The sequence below is a fragment of the Leptodactylus fuscus genome, chromosome 5, assembly GCF_031893055.1.
Source record: "Leptodactylus fuscus isolate aLepFus1 chromosome 5, aLepFus1.hap2, whole genome shotgun sequence".
In the NCBI taxonomy this organism is placed as follows: Eukaryota; Metazoa; Chordata; class Amphibia; order Anura; family Leptodactylidae; genus Leptodactylus; species Leptodactylus fuscus.
The window spans coordinates 34,549,395-34,575,683 of NC_134269.1; the positions used below are offsets into that span (position 1 = coordinate 34,549,395).

General features: G+C 40.4%; 1 protein-coding gene across 1 annotated transcript; it reads left to right on the forward strand.

Annotated features, from left to right (window-relative positions):
- Positions 1-26,289, forward strand: LOC142202625 (zinc metalloproteinase-disintegrin-like halysase). The gene is made up of 25 exons (XM_075272844.1): positions 1-65; positions 2,182-2,264; positions 6,558-6,637; positions 7,550-7,628; positions 8,114-8,190; positions 8,820-9,000; positions 9,617-9,679; positions 9,785-9,856; positions 10,049-10,218; positions 10,311-10,395; positions 12,139-12,266; positions 12,566-12,743; positions 13,150-13,239; positions 13,721-13,916; positions 16,122-16,182; positions 16,262-16,406; positions 19,936-20,016; positions 20,340-20,415; positions 20,715-20,826; positions 23,977-24,073; positions 24,329-24,376; positions 25,078-25,131; positions 25,624-25,692; positions 25,848-25,910; positions 26,032-26,289. The coding sequence occupies exons 1-25, from the start codon at positions 14-16 to the stop codon at positions 26,056-26,058; spliced, it is 2,367 nt and encodes a 788-aa protein (XP_075128945.1). The 5' UTR covers positions 1-13; the 3' UTR covers positions 26,059-26,289.

Below are 26,289 nucleotides of genomic sequence, written 5' to 3' on the forward strand. Positions count from 1 at the left end.
GCGAACGGCAGCAATGCAGAGGACTGTACTGTTCCTCCTCGTGCTAGTAGGTGGCCAGAGCCAAGGTAAGTCCTTACAATACTACATGAGGGGACAAGGTTTGATAACATTGGTTCTTAGTTGTGATTTTTTTTTTTGAAAGACAGATTTCTATTTTCTTTTCTGAAGACAGATAAGGAACTGCTTAGAAAACTTTCTATTTTTACTATGATACACAAAGTTTACGCTTTCAGGAGAGTTTTTTTTTTTTTAATGTAGAGCCCCACATAGAGCTCACAATGTACGTTTTTCCCTATCAGTATGTCTTTGGAATATGGGATGGAAATCCATGCAAACACGGGGAGAACATACAAACTCCATACAGATAGTTTTTTGCCCTTGGTGGGATTTGAACACCAGGACTCCAGCACTGCAAGGCTGCAGTGCTAACCACTGAGCCACCGTGTGGCCCCTTTCTTTCAGGAGAGTATTTGGACAGTTTATGGACTGTGGCTGAGATTTATCCTTTCTTCCTTTGACCTCTCTATAAGCATAAGCAATTTTATGAATTTACATCCAAGATCTTAAGTGGTACCTTATGTTTCCAGGCCTGTCCAGAGAAAAAGTTGTGGTTGTGTTCAAGCTCTGAATCCTGAAGTGACTCAAAAGGTCTCATTGTCCCATATGAAGACAAATAGTGACCAATACTATAAATGATGTGTTATAAGGGGGCACAGTTACAAATTTTGCATGGGAGCCCAGATGGTTCATGTTTAGTGTTAACGTCTCGGGTTTGGAGGTGTCTCATGAGCTTTTACAAGTCAATTTGTAACCTCATATGAGGTTGATATTAGAATTATGGATCTAAACAGTGGTTTAACTAAAGTCTTGTGGGACCCGGTGCAATCTTTTGTACAGGGCCCCCTACCTCATCCCTACAGTGAATTCTTGATAGTGATGATTACAGTTGCGGAGGAGTGTGGTTAAGGGTAATCTGTGGGTCTCCTTGGTTTATGGGCCAGATGGAAGCTGCAATCTCAATACTGATGCCAGTACTTATAGTCGCCCTAAGGCTTCTGGGACCTGGGGCAACTGCACCCTCTTCACCCCCTCAAGTTACGCCCCTGGATCTAAAGAATTTGAAGTATATACATTTCAGGATTAAAAAAAAGAGTTCCTCTCCACGGCACCACTCTTGCACATAGGATGCATTTGGTTTGTACCTTAAGACTCAGACCCTACGTTGCAGAAAGGCTCCTTTTTTGTTGCAAATATAGCTGCAAAACCAAGGGTGACTTCAACAGGAATGGGAAATATATAAGAAGCTCTTATACTTAAAGTTGTTTTCCTGGGTTTTAATATTGATGACCTCGCCTTAGGATAGGCTATCAATATTATATCAGTTGGGTCAGACTACCAGCATCCCAGCTGATCAACTGTTCGATAGGGCCAGGGTACTATGGGGAGCCACAGGACACACACACCTGCATACCACATACATGTGACATATCTCTATGTACCCATTCATTTCAATGGGATTATTCAGATTTCAGTGGTTCTTACAGACCATAGGAAGCACAGTGGGTGTCCCCTATTTGGGACTTGCAGATGAGAGCCCTCTTTGTCTTGGCGGCCATTCATTTGAAGAGCTGCCATGTACTATTACGATCCCCAGCGGTGACTTTCCTCAGCAAAATCAGCTTTTTGCAGGTCTCGCTGAGAGTGGGACTCATCATTTTAAAGGGGTCGTCTGGTGATATTATAATATATCCAGGTAGATGAGGCCTAAGGCCACAAGACCTCTGACTGCATTGGAGATATACAGTATGCGGTTGTTATTGATCTTCCTGCTGATTGCCTAGAATAGAAAATGCTACACCGCAAACAGGATTAGGTGTGTACAGGGTTGAAGCCATGAAACGTACACAAGGATGTTTTGTTCCAGTTGTGGTTGACGAAAATTTGCTGACAACAAGCAGAGGTCTTGTAATTGCTGAGGATGGCGAAGCTTTATCATGTCCTTGCTGAATCTTGGTGACGATCATTTTTTTTTTTTTTTTTTGCTAAAATGAGCATTGCTTAATACACTGACAGCAAGTGAATAAGAATGTGACAAACTCCTGTCCGGGCTTCTTCTATGATACCAGTACTATATGTAATGTTACTATATGATATCAATAATCCGGTGACCATTCCCTACAGGCAGTAATGATATACCAGCGGGGCAGAAATATGAGGTTGTGTTCCCCCGAAAACTGCATGTACATCACAAGAGAGATACTAAGGTATAGTACAGAGCAAATGGTAAAGGAAACATTTATGAGAATATCAATGGATATTATCTATCTCCTATCTATCTATCTATCTATCTATCTATCTATCTATCTATCTATCTATCTATCTCCTATCCTATCTATCTATCTATCTCCTATCCTATCTATCTATCTATCTATCTATCTCCTATCTATCTATCTATCTATCTATCTCCTATCTATCTATCATCTATCTATCTATCTCCTATCCTATCTATCTATCTATCTATCTATCTATCTATCTATTATCTATCTATCTATCTATCTATCTATCTATCATCTATCTATCTATCTCCTATCCTATCTATCTATCTATCTATCTATCTATCTATCTATTATCTATCTATCTATCTATCTATCTCCTATCTATCTATCTATCTATCTATCTATCTATCTATCTCCTATTCTATCTATCTATCTATCTATCATCTATCATCTATCTATCTATCTATCTCCTATCCTATCTATCTATCTCCTATCTATCTAGCTATCTCCTATCTATCTATCTATCTATCTATCTATCTATCTATCATCTATCTATCTATCTATCTATCTCCTATCCTATCTATCTATCTATCTATCTATCTATCTATCTATCTATCTCCTATCTATCTATCTATCTATCTATCTATCTATCTCCTATCTATCTATCTATCTATCTATCTATCTATCATCTATCTATCTCCTATCTATCTATCTATCTATCTATCTATCTATCTCATATATCTATCATCTATCTATCTATCTATCTATCTATCTCCTATCCTATCTATCTATCTATCTCCTATCTATCTATCTATCTATCTATCTATCTATCATCTATCTATCTATCTATCTATCTATCTATCTCCTATCTATCTATCTATCTATCTATCTATCTATCATCTATCTATCTATCTATCTATCTATCTATCATCTATCTATTTATCTATCTATTTATTATCTATCTATCTATCTATCATTTATCTATCTATCTCCTATCTATCTATCTATCTATCTATCTATCTATCTATCTATCTATCTCCTATCCTATCTATCTATCTATCTATCTATCTATCTCCTATCTATCTATCTATCTATCTATCTATCATCTATCTATCTATCTATCTATCTATCTATCTATCTATCATCTATTTATTTATTATCTATCTATCTATTTATTATCTATCTATCTATCTATCTATCATCTATCTATCTATCTCCTATCTATCTATCTATCTATCTATCTATCTATCTCCTATCCTATCTATCTATCTATCTATCTATCTATCTCCTATCTATCTATCTATCTATCTATCTATCTATCTATCTATCTATCTATTATCTATCTATCTATCATCTATTTATTTATTATCTATCTATCTATTTATTATCTATCTATCTATCATCTATCTATCTCCTATCTATCTATCTATCTATCTATCTCCTATCCTATCTATCTATCTCCTATCTATCTATCTATCTATCTCCTATTCTATCTATCTATCTATCTATCTATCTATCATCTATCTATCTATCTATCTATCTATCTCCTATCCTATCTATCTATCTATCTATCTATTATCTATCTATCTATCTATCTATCTATCTCCTATCTATCTATCTATCTATCTATCTATCTATCTCCTATTCTATCTATCTATCTATCTATCTATCTATCTATCTATCATCTATCATCTATCTATCTATCTATCTATCTCCTATCCTATCTATCTATCTATCTATCTATCTCCTATCTATCTAGCTATCTCCTATCTATCTATCTATCTATCTATCTATCTATCTCCTATCCTATCTATCTATCTATCTATCTATCTATCTATCTATCTATCTCCTATCTATCTATCTATCTATCTCCTATCTATCTATCTATCTCCTATCTATCTATCTATCTATCTATCTATCTATCTATCATCTATCTATCTCCTATCTATCTATCTATATATCTATCATCTATCTATCTATCTATCTCCTATCCTATCTATCTATCTATCTATCTATCTATCTATCTATCTATCTATCTCCTATCTATCTATCTATCTATCTATCTATCATCTATCTATCATCTATCTATTTATTATCTATCTATCTATTTATTATCTATCTATCTATCTATCATCTATCTATCTATCTATCTATCTATCTATCTATCTCCTATCTATCTATCTATCTATCTATCTATCTATCTATCTATCTATCTATCTCCTATCCTATCTATCTATCTATCTATCTCCTATCCTATCTATCTATCTATCTATCTATCTATCTATCTCCTATCTATCTATCTATCTATCTATCTATCTATCTATCTATCTATCTATCTACCTAATATCTATTTATTTATATATCATCTGATTAGCTGAATAGCTAGCTTAACATAACATTTATTTCTATGTATATAGTATTTATATGTCTGTATTTGTTTATTTCTATGTATATAGTATTTATATGTCTGTATTTGTCTATATAACTATATATATATATATATATATATATATATATATATATGTATCTATTTTGTATGTATATACTGTATATCTACACTGACTCTTTGCCTAGACTTCAGTACTTTGACAGGTTATTTTTTGTACAACCACTGATGTGGATATTTGTATAGTTGTGGTTTACTTTGCGGTTACTTGTACAACCTACATCCTTTTCCTGGTTATGTGTTTGTGTTCTTCATTGTGGTAATACCTAAAGGGGCTCTATCATTGGGAAAAGTCATTTTTAGATAAGCACGTCCTTGCATAGCCTTTAGAAAGGCAATTCCACACCTACCTTTAGTCTGTAAATCGCCTCAGTACTGTTTGAATAAGTCCGTGTTTGTGCATACACTAATGAGCTTCAACTGTGCACTGGAAGTGTCTGTGTGCACTGTCTGCTCTATGTGTATGCACAGCAGAGAAGAGTCATCAGCACAGCAGCCTCTGCTGTACATACACAGTGCAGACAGTGCACACAGACACCTCTGGTGCATGGTCGAAGTTCATTAGCATATGAATAAAAATTGACTTATTAAAAATCTGCTGGGGCAATTTACATACTAAAGGTAGGTGTGAAATAGCCTTTCTAAAGGCTCTGCAAGGATGTGGTTATCTAAAGATGACATTTCCAAATGATAGAGCCCTTTTAATAAGTCATTAATATTAATGTGTAGGGAGTAGAGATGAGCGAACAGTGAAATATTCGAATCCCATTATAATCTATGGGAAAAAATGCTCATTTCAGGGGAGACCACTATTCGTTCTAAAGGAGAGTCACCAAGTCCACGAATAGCAGGAGGAGAGTGTTTAGGAGGAGCGCTGTGCAGTTAAAGCGCACAGACCCCATTATAGTCTATGGGGTCCGTGCGCTTTAACTGCACAGCGCTTGCAGTTTCGCTAATAAAAAGTAAGCTTCCTTGTAACATCAAGCTGCCAGCTCTCCCAACTAGCAAGGAAAAGCCTGCTGCAGAACCAGCGTTGATTTGCTGCAGGCTCGTCCTTGCTAGTTGAGAGAGCTGACAGCTTGCTGTTACGAGGGAGCTTACCTTTTCTCATAGGAATGAATTGACCAGCGTTGATTGGCCAGTGTACAGCATTCGGCCAATCAGCTCTGGTTCTGCCAGAGGCTCGTCTGTGAGGAGATGGAGTCTAAAATCGGATCACAATGGAGACTGCTGTGGTCCAATCTTAGACTCCACCTCCTCACAGATGAACCTCCGATAGAACCAGCGTTGATTGGCCGAATACTGTACACTGTCCAATCAACGCTGGTCAATTCATTCCTATGAGAAAAAGTCAGCTCCCTCATACCAACAAGCTGCCAGCTCTCCTGACTAGCAAGGACGAGCCTACTGCAGAACCAGCGTTGATTGGCCGAATGCTATACACTGTATAGCATTCGGCCAATCAACGCTGGCTCTGAATCAAATATTTACTGCGAATAACTAGTAGTATTCGATCGAGTATGAATATTTTGATTACCGTAGTATTCGATCGAATACCTACTCGATCAAATACTACTCACTCATCTCTAGTAGGGAGTGATATCCCCACTATTATTGTCTATCATTGCTGTATCTCATGTAAGTGCTGCGGATGTGCAGGGTATTGTAGCTCTCGGGACAATGGGGCACTTCATGGGGCACTGCATCTCCTATTATTATGGAATAACTTAATAAGGTATTTGATATTAGGTGTTTCATGTATTGAGATGACTATATTTTGCCGTCACGTCTGCACTATTTCTCAGTCAGTCATGTACATGTGCTTCTCCTCTCAGCAGAGCGACTATCCAGACATGGTACAATACGGCCTAGAAGTGAATGGACAACCAGTGGTCCTTCATCTAGAAAAAACTGAGTGAGTGTCCTCTGTATGTCCACAATGGGCTCGAAATGTCATGGGATAGACTTATGTATTATCTCAATATTCTGATGGGTTTCTTCCACTACCATTAACTATTAAATGGAAAGTACTACCATAGTCATAGGCAGAGTTCTCCACAGTAATAGCGGTGCGACTATGGAACTCACTGTCACAGAATGTGGTGATACTGATACAAGTTCAAGAGGGGTCAAGATGACCCCTGGATTTCTTGAAAGTAAGAATCTCACAGGTTATAGGCACTACAAAGTTCTGGGTTGTGATGTTGATCCAGGAATTTAGTCCAAGTGCCATATCTTGAGTTGGGAAGAAATGTTTCCCTCTGATGGGGTGATCGGTGCCAGACTTGAGGGTTTTTTTTTTGCCTTTCCCTAGGTTGGTTTATAGGTTGGACTTGATAGCCTTGAGTCTGTATCCAGCCTTATCTACTACTGTATGTTACTAACTGTTCAATATACTTTGCATATGTCAATAGTACAAGCGAATATAAGAAATTTTATAGTATATCTTATTAAAAAAAACATTCTCAGTCTTGGATCACAGAGGTATCAAAGTATATATAAGTCTTTGGAGAGGAGAGGTGTAGCAATGAGCAGGAGCTGTGTAAGAGTGAAGAGACACACATAGAGGCTGCTGCAGCTAAATAGGAAGTTTCTATCTCACCACAAGTGCTTTATTCACAGCAATACAGGTCAATACCTCTTTGTAATGTCCTATCGGACCCTGTCTCTCCTCTTGACCCCTATTTTAAAGACATCCCATTACACAAGATAACACTATACCAGCCCAGCTCACCATAGATCCACATGTCCTTGACTCCTAAAGGTTAGAAATAGTCACATCCCTGTTACTGTGAATTCTAAAATAAAATTCCAATTCTTTTTGCAGAGACTTAATTTCTGAGAATTACACAGAGACCCATTACCTGAAAGACGGTTCCCTGGTCACCACCAGTCCTGAGATAAAGGTACGGTATATTATATCACTTATCTTATACATAGCTATGGAGCATGCACATTGGATGTGTTTCAGAGTGTGCATTTTTACATGTGGAAGGAGTCACTAGTGGGAACACTGGAAGAACATACCAATGCCATAAGCAAGCCATAAACTACTAGTAGTAAGCATGGGGCCGCAATCATACATATTAGATTGACAACATTGGTAATTGCAACTTCTGCATTCCAGGACACTGCTAACAGGGAGGGGCACCCGTAATTTTTGGCTATTGCTTTGACGTACCTTGATCAGATTCTACCCGCTCTACCATATACATGCACAGTTGGTTTGACCAAGAACGCAGATTTATTTTAGGGGGCAAAAGATAATCAAACATCTCTTGCCATGTTTGTTGGGTTTCCTTGCAACATGTCCAATCCTTTGCAATGATATCCTTGACTAACTCCTCCCATGTATGGCCAGGTGACAATTCTGTCTATCTGTATGTTGTAGGATCATTGCTTTTATCAAGGATATGTGAAGAATGACAGCAGTTCAAAGGTCAGCCTGAGCACGTGCAATGGATTAAGGTGAGTCCTATGTAGTAAGAAAGTCATCAAGATACAATCTAGAATATTTTAGAGGGGTCATTCACAAAGACATACATTTGTAATGCACACAGGGAGAGTTGGGGTATTAGTGGTTGCCATTCAGATATTCATCCCAACACCTACAAGGGTCAGTTGTTTTAACAGTAAGCCAATTTACCTATCAGTATATTTTTGGTATGTGGGAGGTTATAAATATAAATGTTGCCCTTGGTAAGATTTGATGCCAGTACCAGTGCAACAGTGCAAACCACTGAGCCACAGTGCTGCCCATAGCCCTCATCTCTTGGTCATATGGGTACAAAGAGAGTCTCTGGCACTGGAGGACTTGTTCTATCCTACATTACCCATTGATTTGAATGGACACCATGTAATTCTTCCTTTTCCCTGTGGTGGCGCCTTAGAGTAATTGTGTCCAGGTCTCCCCATAGCTGGTCACTGGAAATTCAAGCATGAAGATACATTGTGCTATACTTATTGGCAAAGGGTTCCGCTACAAAGTAGGGATTGTACATAGCAGAGAACCCCATTAATATCAGAAGTCATACATACTCTTTATTTCTGGAGAAGTAGAATTGATCTGAACCTGATGTTGTAATATTTCCCTTTAGTGGCATTATTGCAACACAAGAAAATAAATTCTTAATTCAACCTCTGAAGATGTCTGAGACTGGAGCGCATGCTATTTACCAGTATCAGGCCCAGGAGACCCCAAAAACCTGTGGAGTGGATGATACAAGTATCAATGAGACAATAATGACCAAGACAGACTTCTCAAGTAGTAGTCAAGAGGTGAACGAGAAGCTACAATGTCTCATATCTATCCATCTATCTATCTATCTATCTATCTATCTATCTAGCTAGCTAGCTAGCTAGCTAGCTAGCTATCTAGTTATCATCTCCTATCTATCTATCTATCTATCTATCTATCTATCTATCTAGCTAGCTAGCTAGCTAGCTAGCTAGCTATCTAGTTATCATCTCCTATCTATCTATCTATCTATCTATCTATCTATCTATCTATCTATCTATCTCCTATCTATCTATTTATCTCATATCAGTCTATCTCCTATCTATCTATCTATCTATCTATCTATCTATCTATCTATCTATCAATCTATCTCCTATCTATCTATCTATCTATCTATCTATCTATCTATCTCCTATCTATCTATCTATCTATCTATCTATCTATCTATCTATCTATCATCTCCTATCTATCTATATATCTTGAATAAGTGTGGCACTAGATCAACCCCCACCTACCACCTTCCATTATAATGCTGGTATTTAGATATAGGACTAGAACAGAATGAACCTTCGCCCCAGGTGAAGATAAGTCTGACCAGGATAAATGATAACTTCATCTATAACATGATATTGACGTTCCTCTGCTTTATCTATATAGAAACAAGAATTCCTAAGGTCAAGAAAATATATCCAACTCTATATGGTGGCGGATAATTCTATGGTAAGAATATATATCATCTATAACACGGCATATCTGTAACATATATATATTATGTAACATGGATATTACATGTACACATATTATTAATGATCTCCTTTCTTCTAGTACAATAGATTTAACCGCAGAAGTGATGATATCAGGCAAAGGATATACAGCATTGTTAATTTTGTCAACCAGGTGAGTTCCTGTAGTCATATATAGTAGATATGTATGTACAGAAACCTCTTCACAATGACCATCCTGAATGGCTCCTTATCTGGTCCACCCTTGCATGACATGGTCAGCCATTGTGTGAATGGACAGTATGCAGTAGTATTACCCCTTTGGCGGTGGTATTTTGTGACATGTCATATCTAACCCCGTCCTTAGGTATATAAACCCCTAAATATTTTTGTGGCTCTAACTGGGCTGGAAATTTGGAGCAATGGAAACCAGTTTGAAGTGGTGAGCAACGCGGACACCGATCTAAGGCGATTCTCTGAGTGGAGGGAGAAAACATTGTTACGTCGTCAACCTCATGACAACGCTCAGTTCATAACGTAAGTCTAAAATATGGAATCTGTGTCTCCTTAGGTCATTTATATCATATATATGAGCAGTCTGTCACAGTTTTCCACCTTGTGTTTCCCAGGAATATTGATTTTGATGGCAGTACCGTGGGACTTGCCTGGATTGGCACCCTGTGTAGTGCTAGCCATTCTGCAGGAATTATACAGGTAAGGCATATACTATTAGCAAATACATTACTTACAAAAACTTCCCTCATGTGTTACCCACGCCCAACAAACTCAAACCGGTTAAGGTGTAAAATATGTATATATTCTGACAGTCTAGAGTCGGGAAAATCATATTTCAGTGGAGGAACTTTAATGGTTGAAATTCTAAGTGGTGACCATGTAAGTCTTATTGATTTAGTGGGGAAAATTCAACGTCTTTATGGTCCATTGGAGGACCTTTGTAATTCTCAGTGGGAGTGCCTATCATTTCGAGTCATCCACCTTTGCGATATGGGTGTACTCCCTTGGAAAGTTACAGAGATTTGAGTCCTTTACGTAGATTCAGACAATCAGCAAATATGACATCAAATATACTAGTCAAGTTATAAAGAAAGAAGAAAATGTGGCATCAACAAATCTGTGTGAGGAACATTAGAGTTTGTACTATTTCTAATGAAAAAAATTCCATAGATATATCTCTGCTGTCCATTGGGGGAAAGTTAATTTTCCCTGATATCTAATGGGAGAAGAGGTTGTGTTCCTTGGTATGTAGTCAGAGAAGAGGTTGTGTTCCTTGTTATGTAGTCAGAGAAGAGGTTGTGTTCCTTGTTATGTAGTCAGAGAAGAGGTTGTGTTCCTTGGTATGCAGTCGGAGAAGAGGTTGTGCTCCTTGGTATGTTGTCGGAGAAGAGGCTGTGTTCCGTCGTATGTTGTCGGAGAAGAGGTTGTGTTCCTTGGTATGTAGTCGGAGAAGAGGTTGTGTTCCTTGGTATGTAGTCAGAGAAGAGGCTGTGTTCCGTCGTATGTTGTCGGAGAAGAGGTTGTGTTCCTTGGTATGTAGTCGGAGAAGAGGTTGTGTTCCTTGGTATGTAGTCAGAGAAGAGATTGTGTTCCTTGGTATGCAGTCGGAGAAGAGGTTGTGTTCCTTGGTATGTAGTCAGAGAAGAGATTGTGTTCCTTGGTATGCAGTCGGAGAAGAGGTTGTGTTCCTTGATATGTAGTCGGAGAAGAGGTTGTGTTCCTTGGTATGCAGTCGGAGAAGAGGTTGTGTTCCTTGGTATGTAGTTGGAGAAGAGGCTGTGTTCCGTCGTATGTTGTTGGAGAGGAGGTTGTGTTCCTTGGTATGTAGTCAGAGAAGAGGTTGTGTTCCTTGGTATGTAGTCAGAGAAGAGGTTGTTTTCCTTAGTATATAGTCGGAGAAGAGGTTGTGTTCCTTGGTATGTAGTCAGAGAAGAGGTTGTGTTCCTTGGTATGTAGTCAGAGAAGAGGTTGTTTTCCTTAGTATATAGTCAGAGAAGAGGTTGTGTTCCCTGGTGTCCAGTGGTGTTGGAAGGCTAGGGACCATTTACAGTATATGGCTGAAAGTGAAGAAGAATTTGAGATTTTCCACCTCAGGTTCCTTTCCAGTTTCCATCCCTGTGTATCCCATGGGTTCACTAGTTTATTAATCTCAGAAACTATGGGGCTGAGCCTCATGGCAGGGGTTCTATGACTGAAACAGTCCCAGAATCTATGGCAACATCAAGAATGCCACGTCTCTTTTCAGCAACCTGAACGTTATGGTCTATGGTGTCTCATTCTTGGTGTCCTGTAGGAGAGTACTAGGTTGTATTTCTTGGTGTCCAGAGGTGACAGTGACTTTACTCCATTCTACAATATCCCAATTTACTTTTACTTATTATCTCTCATTACCGTATCAATATGTGAACTTCAGATTATCAGTTTTCCATATTATATTGCCAGGATCACAGTACTGAATATATTCCTGTTGCTGCAACTCTTGCTCATGAAATGGGACACAACCTGGGAATGAATCACGATGATCAATGCTACTGTCCATCCTCATCTTGTATCATGGCTCCGTCTTTAAGGTGGGTGAATTCCTTTTCTCTGCCCATGCAAAGTCAGCCGCACCTGCTGATTTTTGTTGGGTCTGGCTTACTTCCTTATGTGTATAGGAGTCTCTTTAAGGTGCCCCCTACAAATAATAATGTGAGAAAGAAGCATCAGGCATGTTCGCTTGTCGAATTTCAACATGCCCAATCCTTTTGTTTGGAGCAGAAACAGACATCTGATTTTTCTGGCACCTGCTCAATCCCCTCCCCATTTCAGAACATATACGGTATATGGCAAATATCTTACTGATGTAACTTCCGCTCTCTCCACACAGTCATGTCACCCCCAGAACCTTCAGTTCCTGTAGTCAGCAAGACTATCAGAGATTCATTCTGAACAGTATGCCTCTATGTATGAAGGACAGACCAATGAAGGAGGAAATCCAGTCTGCTCCTGTATGTGGCAATAAATTCACAGAAAGAGGAGAGGAGTGTGACTGCGGAACTGTGGAGGTAACTTTATAATGTGACATTGCTCATAATATATAGACAGCCCATTAATTTAATAGAATGGTGTAATACTTAATTTCGAGTTGGGGGGTGCTGCAGGGGAAATGAACTTACAGCTTGCAGATGATCACTGTGAGTTCATTGACTAAGACAGCTAGTAACAGAAGAGGATTGTCAAAAGCAGACAACCCCTTTAACAATGTAAGAAAAATTACATAGTTATGAATGGAGCTTGTAAAGTCTTTCTTAAGGTATTATACATGTAAGATGAATCTTTGGGGTGGTCGTTATAGTTAGTGCATGACCACATTTATTTCCATGATCATATAACGTCATCTCATTATCACAATGTCTACTTTAGGAAATATTTTGGGTACAGGGGTAACCACCTATCTCCCCATTATTGTAGGAATGTAATGACAAGTGCTGTGATGCTGCCACCTGCAGACTGAAAGAAGGTGCCCAGTGTGCGGAGGGTGAATGCTGCTCAGACTGTAAGGTGAGTTATATCTCACAGCTATTCTATCCTTAAAGTGCCGTTTTATTGCAGGAGATTTGGAGCTGTGTATCAGAAACATAGAGCTCTGACCGTTATAGAGACCTATGAATATATGAGTCCATACCCCTTTTAATACATGAAAATATCCTGCTAGCGAAGTTAGAATTTTTCCTCTTGACCCCACTATTCTCAAGCAATCATTTCTGTTAGTTTCAGCACAGTTATATTCTCCACTGTCAATTGGGAGGTCCTTGTCTGTCTGCTTGGGCTTAGGACCACCCACCTGACAGTAATGAGCATAAATCAGCTGAAACTATTCACCCACAAACGCTTTGGGCAAGAGAAAACATTCCTACTGCGTTGGAATCAATAGACGGGCATCTATTGAAGGATACAATGAGTAGAAAGTGGGAGAGGTAATGAAAGGTGAGGTAATGTAAGGTGAATAATCTGAGGCTTCCTGATTGTTTTTCACCTACAGGTGAAGTCAGCTGGATCTGTGTGTAGACCTGCCAAAGATGAATGTGACTTGTCCGATATGTGTGATGGGAGATCTGCCACGTGTCCTTCTGATCGCTTCCAGATAAATGGTTCCCCTTGCAAGAATGGGGAGGGTTATTGCTATAATGGCAAGTGCCCCACACTTAGGAGCCAGTGTGAAACATACTGGGGATCAGGTAAACCATACAATATTAACCTCACTGCTTCACGACTTTAGTAGTTCACTTTAATATAACATATGTATACAAAATATTTTTTTTCAACCATGTGCTTTTTTTTCTACGTGGCTAGTAGTAGCAGTATTTCCATGGAGCTGTACATTATTATATTACTTCAGTGGTGCTGTACATGATATTAATTCCATGGTGCTGTACATTATCATATTAATCCCATGGTGCTGTACATTATTATATTAATTGCATGGTGCCTTATATTATTATATTTCCAAAGTGCTGTACATTATTATATTAATTCCATGGTGCTGTATATTATTAGATTATTTCCATGGTGCGGTATATTATTAGATTATTTCCAGGGTGCTGTACATTATTAGATTAATTCCATTGTGCTGTACATTATTAGATAATTTCTATGGTGCTGTACATTATTAGATTATTTCCATGATACTGTACATTATTATATAAATTCCATGGTGCTGTACATTATTCGATTATTTCTATGGTGATGTATATTATTAGATTATTTCCATGATACTGTACATTATTATATTAATGCCATGGTGCTGTACATTATTCGATTATTTCTATGGTGATGTATATTATTAGATTATTTCCATGGTGCTGTACATTATTATAGTAAGTCCAAAGTGTTATACATTATTATATTATTTCCATGGTGCGGTATATTATTAGATTATTTCCATGGTGCTGTACATTATTAGATTAATTCCATTGTGCTGTACATTATTAGATCATTTCTATGGTGCTGTACATTATTAGATTATTTCCATGATACTGTACATTATTATATAAATTCCATGGTGCTGTACATTATTCGATTATTTCTATGGTGATGTATATTATTAGATTATTTCCATGGTGCTGTACATTATTATAGTAAGTCCAAAGTGTTATACATTATTATATTATTTCCATGGTGCGGTATATTATTAGATTATTTCCAGGGTGCTGTACATTATTATATTAATTCAATGGTGCTGTACATTATTATGTTAATTCCATGGTGCTGTACATTATTAGATTATTTCCAGGGTGCTGTACATTATTATATTAATTCCATGGTGCTGTACATTATTAGATCATTTCTATGGTGCTGTACATTATTACATTATTTCTATGGTCATTTATATTATTAGATTATTTCCATGATACTGTACATTATTATATAAATTCCATGGTGCTGTACATTATTATATTAATGCCATGGTGCTGTACATTATTCGATTATTTCTATGGTGCTGTACATTATTAGATTATTTCTATGGTGATGTATATTATTAGATTATTTCCATGGTGCTGTACATTATTATAGTAAGTCCAAAGTGTTGTACATTATTATATTAATTCCATGGTGCTGTATATTATTAGATTATTTCCATGGTGCGGTATATTATTAGATTATTTCCAGGGTGCTGTACATTATTATATTAATTCCATGGTGCTGTACATTATTATATTAATTCCATGGTGCTCTACATTATTAGATAATTTCTATGGTGCTGTACATTATTACATTATTTCTATGGTCATTTATATTATTAGATTATTTCCATGATACTGTACATTATTATATAAATTCCATGGTGCTGTACATTATTATATTAATGCCATGGTGCTGTACATTATTAGATTATTTCCATGGTGCTGTATATTATTAGATTATTTCCATGTTGCTGTACATTTGAGGGTTTACATACAATATACAAAATACATAAAACAAGTACAATGCTAACAGTGACCAACTAGAACAGTCGGACAGACGGCCTTGCCCTCAAAGGCTTACAATCTTTAAGGAAAAGGGAATAGGGACAGTGTGTGAGGGTAGAGGCTGTTCAGATGGTTGTGTGGTGGCAGTAGTGCTATTGTAAGCCTTCCTGAAGAGATAAATCTTCAAGGTCTTCTTGTGATTATGGGGTCAGTCTTATGTGTCCTGGTAGTGAGTTCCAGAGTATGGGGGATGCACGGGAGAAGTCTTCGAGGTGGTTGTGTGAAGAGCGGATAAGAGCAGAGTGGAGTGAGAGATCTTGAGAGGATTGAAGGTTATATGTGGTTAGTTCAGCTCCGAAAACCACTAAAGTGTCAAGTCCTTCCAAGGTGTGATATTTCCTTCTGTGATATATTTCAGATTTTACCTTTTAGAAATTCACTCCTCCTAAAACTCTTGTCCTGTTCATGTACTAGGGTCTGTGCCAGCGGAGAAATCCTGCTATGATACTAGCCGAGCATCTTGCCCCCAGTCTAGGTAGGTGTTGTGTGGAGATTGTAAGGACATTATATATCACACTCTATGCTGTGTCTCATGGTAATCTCTATATTTTTAGGTACGGGCAATGTGGGGTGCTGTACTGCTCTCGTGGTTACAGTAAGCCAGTCAATGATAGGTTTGGTTATTGTACTGTCGGAAGATGTAAAACCCTGAATCCAGAAGTAATGGTGGAAACTGGAACAAAGTGTGATGATGGTGGAGTAAGTTCTCTACATTCTACTACTCACAGTGCTGACCACATCCCACTTCCTAATAACTATGCGGCAGGAGGATGTGGTCAGCGCCGTCATCCATTTCTCGCAATTCCCCGTTTCGACATTTAGGTAAATTTTACATGCATGTCTGCCATCACGAATAGAGGGAGGTAAAGAGTGTTCACTGTATGAAATGTATGTAGTAAGCTCCAGGGCGCCCTCTAGAGGTGGTGCAAGGAATCTCTAATATCGTCGTCTAAGTCTTTGCAGGGGATTTGGAGCTCTGTATCAGAAAACATACAGCTGCAAGTGCTATAACTTCACTATGACCACCTTAAGCAGCAAGTTTATATAATAATGTGTACAATAAGTGATGTCACAGTACAGGGATAATACACACAGTGATGTCACTGTACAGGGATAATACACACAGTGATGTCACAGTACAGTGATAATATACACAGGGATGTCACAGTACAGGGATAATACACACAGTGATGTCACAGTACAGGGATAATACACACAGTGATGTCACAGTACAGGGATAATACACACAATGATGTCACAGTACAGGGATAATACACACAGGGATGTCACAGTACAGGGATAATACACACAGTGATGTCACAGTACAGGGATAATACACACAGTGATGTCACAGTACAGGGATAATACACACAGTGATGTCACAGTACAGATATAATACACACAGTGATGTCACAGTACAGAGATAATACACACAGTGATGTCACAGTACAGGGATAATACACACAGTGATGTCACAGTACAAGGATAATACACACAGTGATGTCACAGTACAGGGATAATACACACAGGGATGTCACAGTACAGAGATAATACACACAGTGATGTCACAGGACAGGGATAATACACACAGTGATGTCACAGTACAGAGATAATACACACAGTGATGTCACAGTACAGGGATAATACACATAGTGATGTCACAGTACAGGGATAATACACACAGTGATGTCACAGTACAGGGATAATACACACAGTGATGTCACAGTACAGAGATAATACACACAGTGATGTCACAGTACAGAGATAATACACACAGTGATGTCACAGTACAGGGATAATACACACAGTGATGTCACAGTACAGGGATAATACACACAGTGATGTCACAGTACAGGGATAATACACACAGTGATGTCACAGTACAGGGATAATACACACAGTGATGTCACAGTACAGAGATAATACACACAGTGATGTCACAGTACAGGGATAATACACACAGTGATGTCACAGTACAGGGATAATACACACAGTGATGTCACAGTACAGGGATAATACACACAGTGATGTCACAGTACAGGGATAATACACACAGTGATGTCACAGTACAGGATAATACACACAGTGATGTCACAGTACAGGTAATACACACAGTGATGTCACAGTACAGGTAATACACACAGTGATGTCACAGTAGAGGAATAATTCCAAATATTACATAATAGCACAGGGATAATATGTACACAAAAACATCACTTTATACAATGTGACATCATAGCATATTAAGAGTAATTCGACTGATGTCACATGAAAGAAACAGGATGTACCAGTAAAATGATGGAGGTGCAGTCAGTTTTCCCCTTCTATCACCCATAGTTGTCACTTACTAGAGATGAGCGAACACTAAAATGTTCGAGGTTCGAAATTCGATTCGAACAGCCGCTCACTGTTCGTGTGTTCGAATGGGTTTCGAACCCCATTATAGTCTATGGGGAACATAAACTCGTTACGGGGGAAACCCAAATTCGTGTCTGGAGGGTCACCAAGTCCACTATGACACCCCAGGAAATGATACCAACACCCTGGAATGACACTGGGACAGCAGGGGAAGCATGTCTGGGGGCATAAAAGTCATTTTATTTAATGGAAATCCCTGTCAGTTTGCGATTTTCGCAAGCTAACTTTTCCCCATAGAAATGCATTGGCCAGTGCTGATTGGCCAGAGTACGGAACTCGACCAATCAGCGCTGGCTCTGCTGGAGGAGGCGGAGTCTAAGATCGCTCCACACCAGTCTCCATTCAGGTCCGACCTTAGACTCCGCCTCCTCCGGCAGAGCCAGCGCTGATTGGCCGAAGGCTGGCCAATGCATTCCTATGCGAATGCAGAGACTTAGCAGTGCTGAGTCAGTTTTGCTCAACTACACATCTGATGCACACTCGGCACTGCTACATCAGATGTAGCAATCTGATGTAGCAGAGCCGAGGGTGCACTAGAACCCCTGTGCAAACTCAGTTCACGCTAATAGAATGCATTGGCCAGCGCTGATTGGCCAATGCATTCTATTAGCCCGATGAAGTAGAGCTGAATGTGTGTGCTAAGCACACACATTCAGCACTGCTTCATCACGCCAATACAATGCATTAGCCAGTGCTGATTGGCCAGAGTACGGAATTCGGCCAATCAGCGCTGGCTCTGCTGGAGGAGGCGGAGTCTAAGATCGCTCCACACCAGTCTCCATTCAGGTCCGACCTTAGACTCCGCCTCCTCCAGCAGAGCCAGCGCTGATTGGCCGAATTCCGTACTCTGGCCAATCAGCACTGGCTAATGCATTGTATTGGCGTGATGAAGCAGTGCTGAATGTGTGTGCTTAGCACACACATTCAGCTCTACTTCATCGGGCTAATAGAATGCATTGGGCAATCAGCGCTGGCCAATGCATTCTATTAGCTTGATGAAGCAGAGTGTGCACAAGGGTTCAAGCGCACCCTCGGCTCTGATGTAGCAGAGCCGAGGGTGCGCTTGAACCCTTGTGCAGCCTCGGCTCTGCTACATCAGAGCCGAGGGTGCGCTTGAACCCTTGTGCACACTCTGCTTCATCAAGCTAATAGAATGCATTGGCCAGCACTGATTGGCCAGAGTACGGAATTCGGCCAATCAGCGCTGGCCAATGCATCCCTATGGGAAAAAGTTTATCTCACAAAAATCACAATTACACACCCGATAGAGCCCCAAAAAGTTATTTTTAATAACATTCCCCCCTAAATAAAGGTTATCCCTAGCTATCCCTGCCTGTACAGCTATCCCTGTCTCATAGTCACAAAGTTCACATTCTCATATGACCCGGATTTGAAATCCACTATTCGTCTAAAATGGAGGTCACCTGATTTCGGCAGCCAATGACTTTTTCCAATTTTTTTCAATGCCCCCGGTGTCGTAGTTCCTGTCCCACCTCCCCTGCGCTGTTATTGGTGCAAAAAAGGCGCCAGGGAAGGTGGGAGGGGAATCGAATTTTGGCGCACTTTACCACGCGGTGTTCGATTCGATTCGAACATGGCGAACACCCTGATATCCGATCGAACATGTGTTCGATAGAACACTGTTCGCTCATCTCTATCACTTACTGCACTCTAGGACTGGATATGGCCCCCTTACTTATTGGCCCCACAGCAGATGCTATGTCTGCTACCCTATGAAATCCTCTAATTTGGAATTTTGTGAGGTTGATTTTTTTTTCTATTTCTAACAGATCATATTGTCATTTTCTAGGTGTGTGTGAATGGGAGATGTACTGCAGTCCCAACAGAGATCCAGTCTACAGACTGTGCTGCCAAGTGCCCCGGACATTCGGTAAGGCACATACATACACATACATTGTACTGTACTTGTTTTACCCCTCTGCTTGTTCTTTACATTTCAGCCCTAATATAAACATTAAAATACTGTTCAATCTTGTTTGCAGGAGCTGGAGCTTTGTTACAATGTATCAATTAATAGTCTATTCCTTGACAATACAATATATCTTTTCTGCACTGCCCAATCTTCAGCTATTTGTACAAGATTAGGTCTGATCTTTCCATATGGGTTTCCCCAGCTTTGGTATCTTTCATGTGTATGACATGACCCTAATCTTCATAACAATACAAAATATCTTATTATCTAATTTTTTACAGGTTTGTGACCATGAGCTGCAATGTCATTGTGAGGAAGGCTGGGCGCCCCCCAACTGTGACACGAAAATAGAAGAAAGTAAGTACAATGAATGACTATACTGCACATAAGGTGAGTGCAGGGGTGGAGGACAGTGAAATCAGGGGACCCCTGTGCAGGAACAACATATGGGCCCCTTACTCATCAATACTATAATACAGAGCACTCCCTTATGTCTCAGTAAGCAAGGAAGAGGCTACAGCACTAACCTGAAAGATATGCCCTCTTCAGAGAGCGGATCGGTGGGGGGTACTGGGTGTCGGACCCCCACTGATCTAATATTAATAAGTATTTCAATCCCCAAAATAACCTTTCATTCTGTTCTGCTTTGTGAATAGGCAACTTGGGCACCATTGCATTTGCTGTCATCATCGTCATTGTGATCCTCATCTTGATCCTTACGGCTTTTGTGCTCATCAAGAGGTATCGTAGGAAGAGACAGAGGCAAAGGTATGACCAACAATGGGAGTGAGGGGGAAATTAGGCAAGATATAGGTCAATATGGGATGTAATAGGGAGAATGTCAGGGATCCTGGGACTAACTAGGGCCTGGCATATATTAACTTTCGGTGGCAAGTGTTGACTTCTTAGTTGCTGGCCATTCGTCCGGCTTGCCTGGACTTCAAGGAGTGAATTTTGTAAAGTCTTACCAAGAACTATCAATGTACACTCACCGGCCACTTTATTAGGTACACCATGCTAGTAACGGGTTGGACCCCCTTTTGCCTTCAGAACTGCCTCAATTCTTCGTGGCATAGATTCAACAAGGTGCTGGAAGCATTCCTCAGAGATTTTGGTCCATATTGACATGATGGCATCACACAGTTGCCGCAGATTTGTCGGCTGCACATCCATGATGCGAATCTCCCGTTCCACCACATCCCAAAGATGCTCTATTGGATTGAGATCTGGTGACTGTGGAGGCCATTGGAGTACAGTGAACTCATTGTCATGTTCAAGAAACCAGTCTGAGATGATTCCAGCTTTATGACATGGCGCATTATCCTGCTGAAAGTAGCCATCAGATGTTGGGTACATTGTGGTCATAAAGGGATGGACATGGTCAGCAACAATACTCAGGTAGGCTTTGGCGTTGCAACGATGTTCAATTGGTACCAAGGGGCCCAAAGAGTGCCAAGAAAATATTCCCCACACCATGACACCACCACCACCAGCCTGAACCGTTGATACAAGGCAGGATGGATCCATGCTTTCATGTTGTTGACGCCAAATTCTGACCCTACCATCCGAATGTCGCAGCAGAAATCGAGACTCATCAGACCAGGCAACGTTTTTCCAATCTTCAATTGTCCAATTTCGATGAGCTTGTGCAAATTGTAGCCTCAGTTTCCTGTTCTTAGCTGAAAGGAGTGGCACCCGGTGTGGTCTTCTGCTGCTGTAGCCCATCTGCCTCAAAATTCGACGTACTGTGCGTTCAGAGATGCTCTTCTGGCTACCTTGGTTGTAACGGGTGGCTATTTGAGTCACTGTTGCCTTTCTATCAGCTCGAACCAGTCTGGCCATTCTCCTCTGACCTCTGGCATCAACAACGCATTTCCGCCCACAGAACTGCCGCTCACTGGATGTTTTTTCTTTTTCGGACCATTCTCTGTAAACCCTAGAGATGGTTGTGCCTGAAAATCCCAGTAGATCAGCAGTTTCTGAAATACTCAGACCAGCCCTTCTGGCACCAACAACCATGCCACGTTCAAAGGCACTCAAATCACCTTTCTTCCCCATACTGATGCTCGGTTTGAACTGCAGGAGATTGTCTTGACCATGTCTACATGCCTAAATGCACTGAGTTGACGCCATGTGATTGGCTGATTAGAAATTAAGTGTTAACGAGCAGTTGGACAGGTGTACCTAATAAAGTGGCCGGTGAGTGTACACATACGATCTAACATGTTCCTAGAGCTTCTGCCCTATGAATAAGTCAAGATGCTCCACAAGAGATACTTTAGTAGTGCACCCCTAACATCCCCTGAACTGTTATTTGGCAGGGTGCAAAAAGTGTATCTTATACACATATGGTACTTACCATATCTTACCATCATCTCATTCAATAGACACCTATTTGGGAAGGAATATAGAAAGACCTAGATTCCACCGTCTCCTGATGACCACTTTTACTAGTGGCATTTACTAGTAGTCCTAGTAGTAATAGAGACAGTGGCGTAACTACCGGGGTAGCAGGGGTAGCTACTCCAGCTGGTAACGGGCCCTATTTACTTACTGATTCTGGCAGGGGCCAGGATTGGTAAGTGATGCTGCGTGTCCCACAAACATCATTATTATACTCGGGGGTCTTTTCAGACCCCCAAGTATAATGATCGGAGGTTCAGGGGAGGTAAAGTAACATAAAAAACAATGTTACTTACCTTTCCACACTCCGGGCAGGCTCGGGCCTACTTCTGGACGCTCCTTGACGTCACATGACCCGTTCATGTGACGTCCCGGGTCATGTGACGTCCCAGACGTCAGAGAAGACGGCTGATACCACGGAGGATTGCAGCGGAGCCGGAGATAGGTAAGTAACATTGTTTTTATGTGTGTGTCCCCGGGTCTCCGATTATTATATTTTGGGGTCTGAAATGACCCCAGAGTATAATAATTGTTTATGGGTGTCCACAGTGGGGCATAATACTGTGTGCAGGGGCCACTATGGGGGATAATACTGTGTGCAGGGGCCACTATGGGGGATAATACTGTGTGCAGGGGCCACTATGGGGGATAATACTGTGTGCAGGGGCCACTATGGGGGATAATAGTGTGTGCAGGGGCAACTATGGGGCATAATACTGTGTGCAGGGGCCACTATGGGGGATAATACTGTGTGCAGGGGCCACTATGGGGGATAGTACTGTGTGCAGGGGCCACTATGGGGGATAAAACTGTGTGCAGGGGTCACTATGGGGGATAATACTGTGTGCAGGGGCCACTATGGGGGATAATACTGCGTGCAGGGGCCACTATGGGGCATAATACTGTGTACAGCGGCCACTAAGGGGAATAATAGAGAGCGCAGGAATGTGGGGGGGGAGTCGGTTGGGGTTTTTGCTGGGCTTCAGTCGGGGGGGGGGGGGGGGCATGTCGAAAATTCGCCACGGGGCCCCGCCATTCCTAGTTACGCCACTGAATAGAGACCAGTTCTATTTGGAAGCAAATAATGCTAGGTTCACAGTAGTGTTCAGGTTTCCATTCTTTGGGTTCGCTTATGGAGCCGAAAGATGGAAACCCTCTCTTCTTAAGAAGCGGTTACCCGCAGAAACTATAGTCTATAATAGGGTCTGCTGATTGTTTGCTAAAAAACGGTGGAGAGAAAAGTCCTCCTTGCAGAACTCTTCTCTCCTCCTTGCAGAACTTCTCTCTCCTCCTTGCAGAACTCTTCTCTCCTTGCAGAACTCTTCTCTCCTCCTTGCAGAACTTTTCTCTCCGCCAATATTAAGCGGAATGGGAGACAGAGTCTCTAGTGTGAACCTAGTATAAGCCTTACTTTACAAATAGTCAGCACTGAATATGGGGACATGACGTAACCAGGGCCTTGATCTTATTGCATATGATGTGAATGTGACACAGTTTATTCTTCTCTCATCTCAGTACTTCTGCTGGAAAAGGTAAAGGTGTCGCCAACCCCACCTTCAATATCCAAAATCAGACGCCTCAAGAACCAAGTCCTTATCCCTACCATCCTCCAGTAAGTGGATCACATTCTTTTGCGTGCCATTAACATACTCGGGGTGAATGGATTTGACATGTTACTGCTACTTTTTATGGATAATTTGGGTATTACCTCTAGGATCCATGCCTGTATAGTCTGCTCTAATGCAGTGTGATAAATACCATTGACTCAGACCTGCCCTTACATTGTATTCCAAGCTTTTATGGTCTCCATTGCACTGACTAATTGTCTTATACAAAGTAACTGAAATGATATTTCTTACACTTGTAGTACATCAACAATCCACCACAGCCGCCAGCCCAGTCTCAGAAGCCTCAGGTACCATTGTTTTCTACACCCTGTAGTATTGATTTAAGGATTGTTATGTGTGGTTTATACATTTTAAAGGGGTTTTATAGGCTAACAATAGTGATGGCCTATCCTATGAGAAGGTTGCTAGTATCAAGTCAGTTGTGGCCCGATACTCGGCACCCTCCGAGTGTTCTTAGCAGCTGCCAGACATGATGAGAATGGAGCAGGAAGCAGACAGTGCTGTTCTTTGTGTGGTGGTTAGTCCAAGGTATTGCAGCTTAGGTCCTAGTTACTTTAATGAGAGAGAAGCTGCAGTAACTCAGTTCTGCCACTACACAGAGAACAGCGCTGTCTACTTCCTGCATTCTTGGTATATCAACTACAGAGAACAGCTTATCGGTGAGGTTGCCGGATGCCTGATCCCCACTAATCTGAGATTGATGACCTGGACCCCTCATATGACACGTCAATAGCAGTGCTACTATCCATTAGAATCAGTAGGGTAGATTTATGAAGAGGTTGTTCCTCAAAGTACCTCAAAAGTTTTTAAAATGGTCTAATATATTTTTTACAACTCCATCTCCAGTCCATATACATCACCTCTTAGCAAGAATCCATGTATGCCAATATGCACCAATAAGCAGTGCAGGTCTTTAATACATTTTGTTGCATGTGAAAGTGAGTAACCTTACCTGTGCTTGGTTTTATTGTGTTTCATTTCATTTTAGGGATTTCAACCACCATCTGCTATCCCTCCTCAAAGACCGATGTTCTCACCACAGGTATTGTATATACTATTACTTACTGAAAGACCTCACCTTTATATATCTATATCTACAGTATATAAGATGTAAGATAAATAATAGATCATAGATAGATAGATAGATAGATAGGAGATAGATAGATAGATAGATAGATAGATAGATAGATAGATAGATAGATAGATAGATAGAATTGCCCAATTTTTTCTGTTATACAAATGATAACATTGGCCTGAAAGTGGCCAAACCATTTAAGAACCCGTGAAGTGAGACTAGTCTGAGACTTATCAGTGAGCAAAACCATGGCAGAAAGCTGTGGTTCTACATGGCCAGAATTCGGAGAACAATCTGAAGTAGATGACCGTCTCAGATTCCTCTCCAAATTCCCCCATATGACCCCAGCCTTATGTGGAAGTTGTAAGTCACCTCTTTGCACACTGTACAGATTATTGGTTACCTTTATTACATTTTATACGTACTGTTACCTCTCCACTTTACAATCTTTGAACACAGATGCATAATGGGAATGCAGCCCGCCCTCCATATCCCCCTGCCCAGGCTCACAAACCACAGTACCCACATGTAAGTATATACCATCAAATAGGACATGTATACTCTCCACATACAGTGCAACAATTCTACTCATGTACAACATAAGAAATCTAACATTTTACATGACGATGGTTCTTTAACCAGTCTTATCCTTGCTCTCATTGTATTGATTTATCTCATTTTAGGCATATCAGCAGCCTGCCGCTGCCCCTCCTCAAAGACCGATGTATCCCCCCATCCCACCCCAGGTACAGTGTATACTTACTGACAGTCCATACATGTACATTAAATATCACTATAGAATAAGCAGGCAGATGGGTTTTTGATAGGTTTTAATATCTGATTGACCTTTTATTGATCCCATTTCAGAATGTGAAACCCAACTACAGAAGATAAGAGACACTCCTAGATGAAGACATTGGAGCCATTTTTGTATGATACTGCTCTGTTGGAAAGCACATGTATTTTTCTATGTTCTCTGTATTATTTATAGATATGTATTCTGTTAAATTTATGTATTTATAATTATTGTTCTCGGTCTTGCCAGCCTGCGCCTCTCCCGTGAGGTCGGTGTAGACCTGCGGGGGATGTGAGTAAGGTACCCACAACCTCAAATTGACTTTTCAC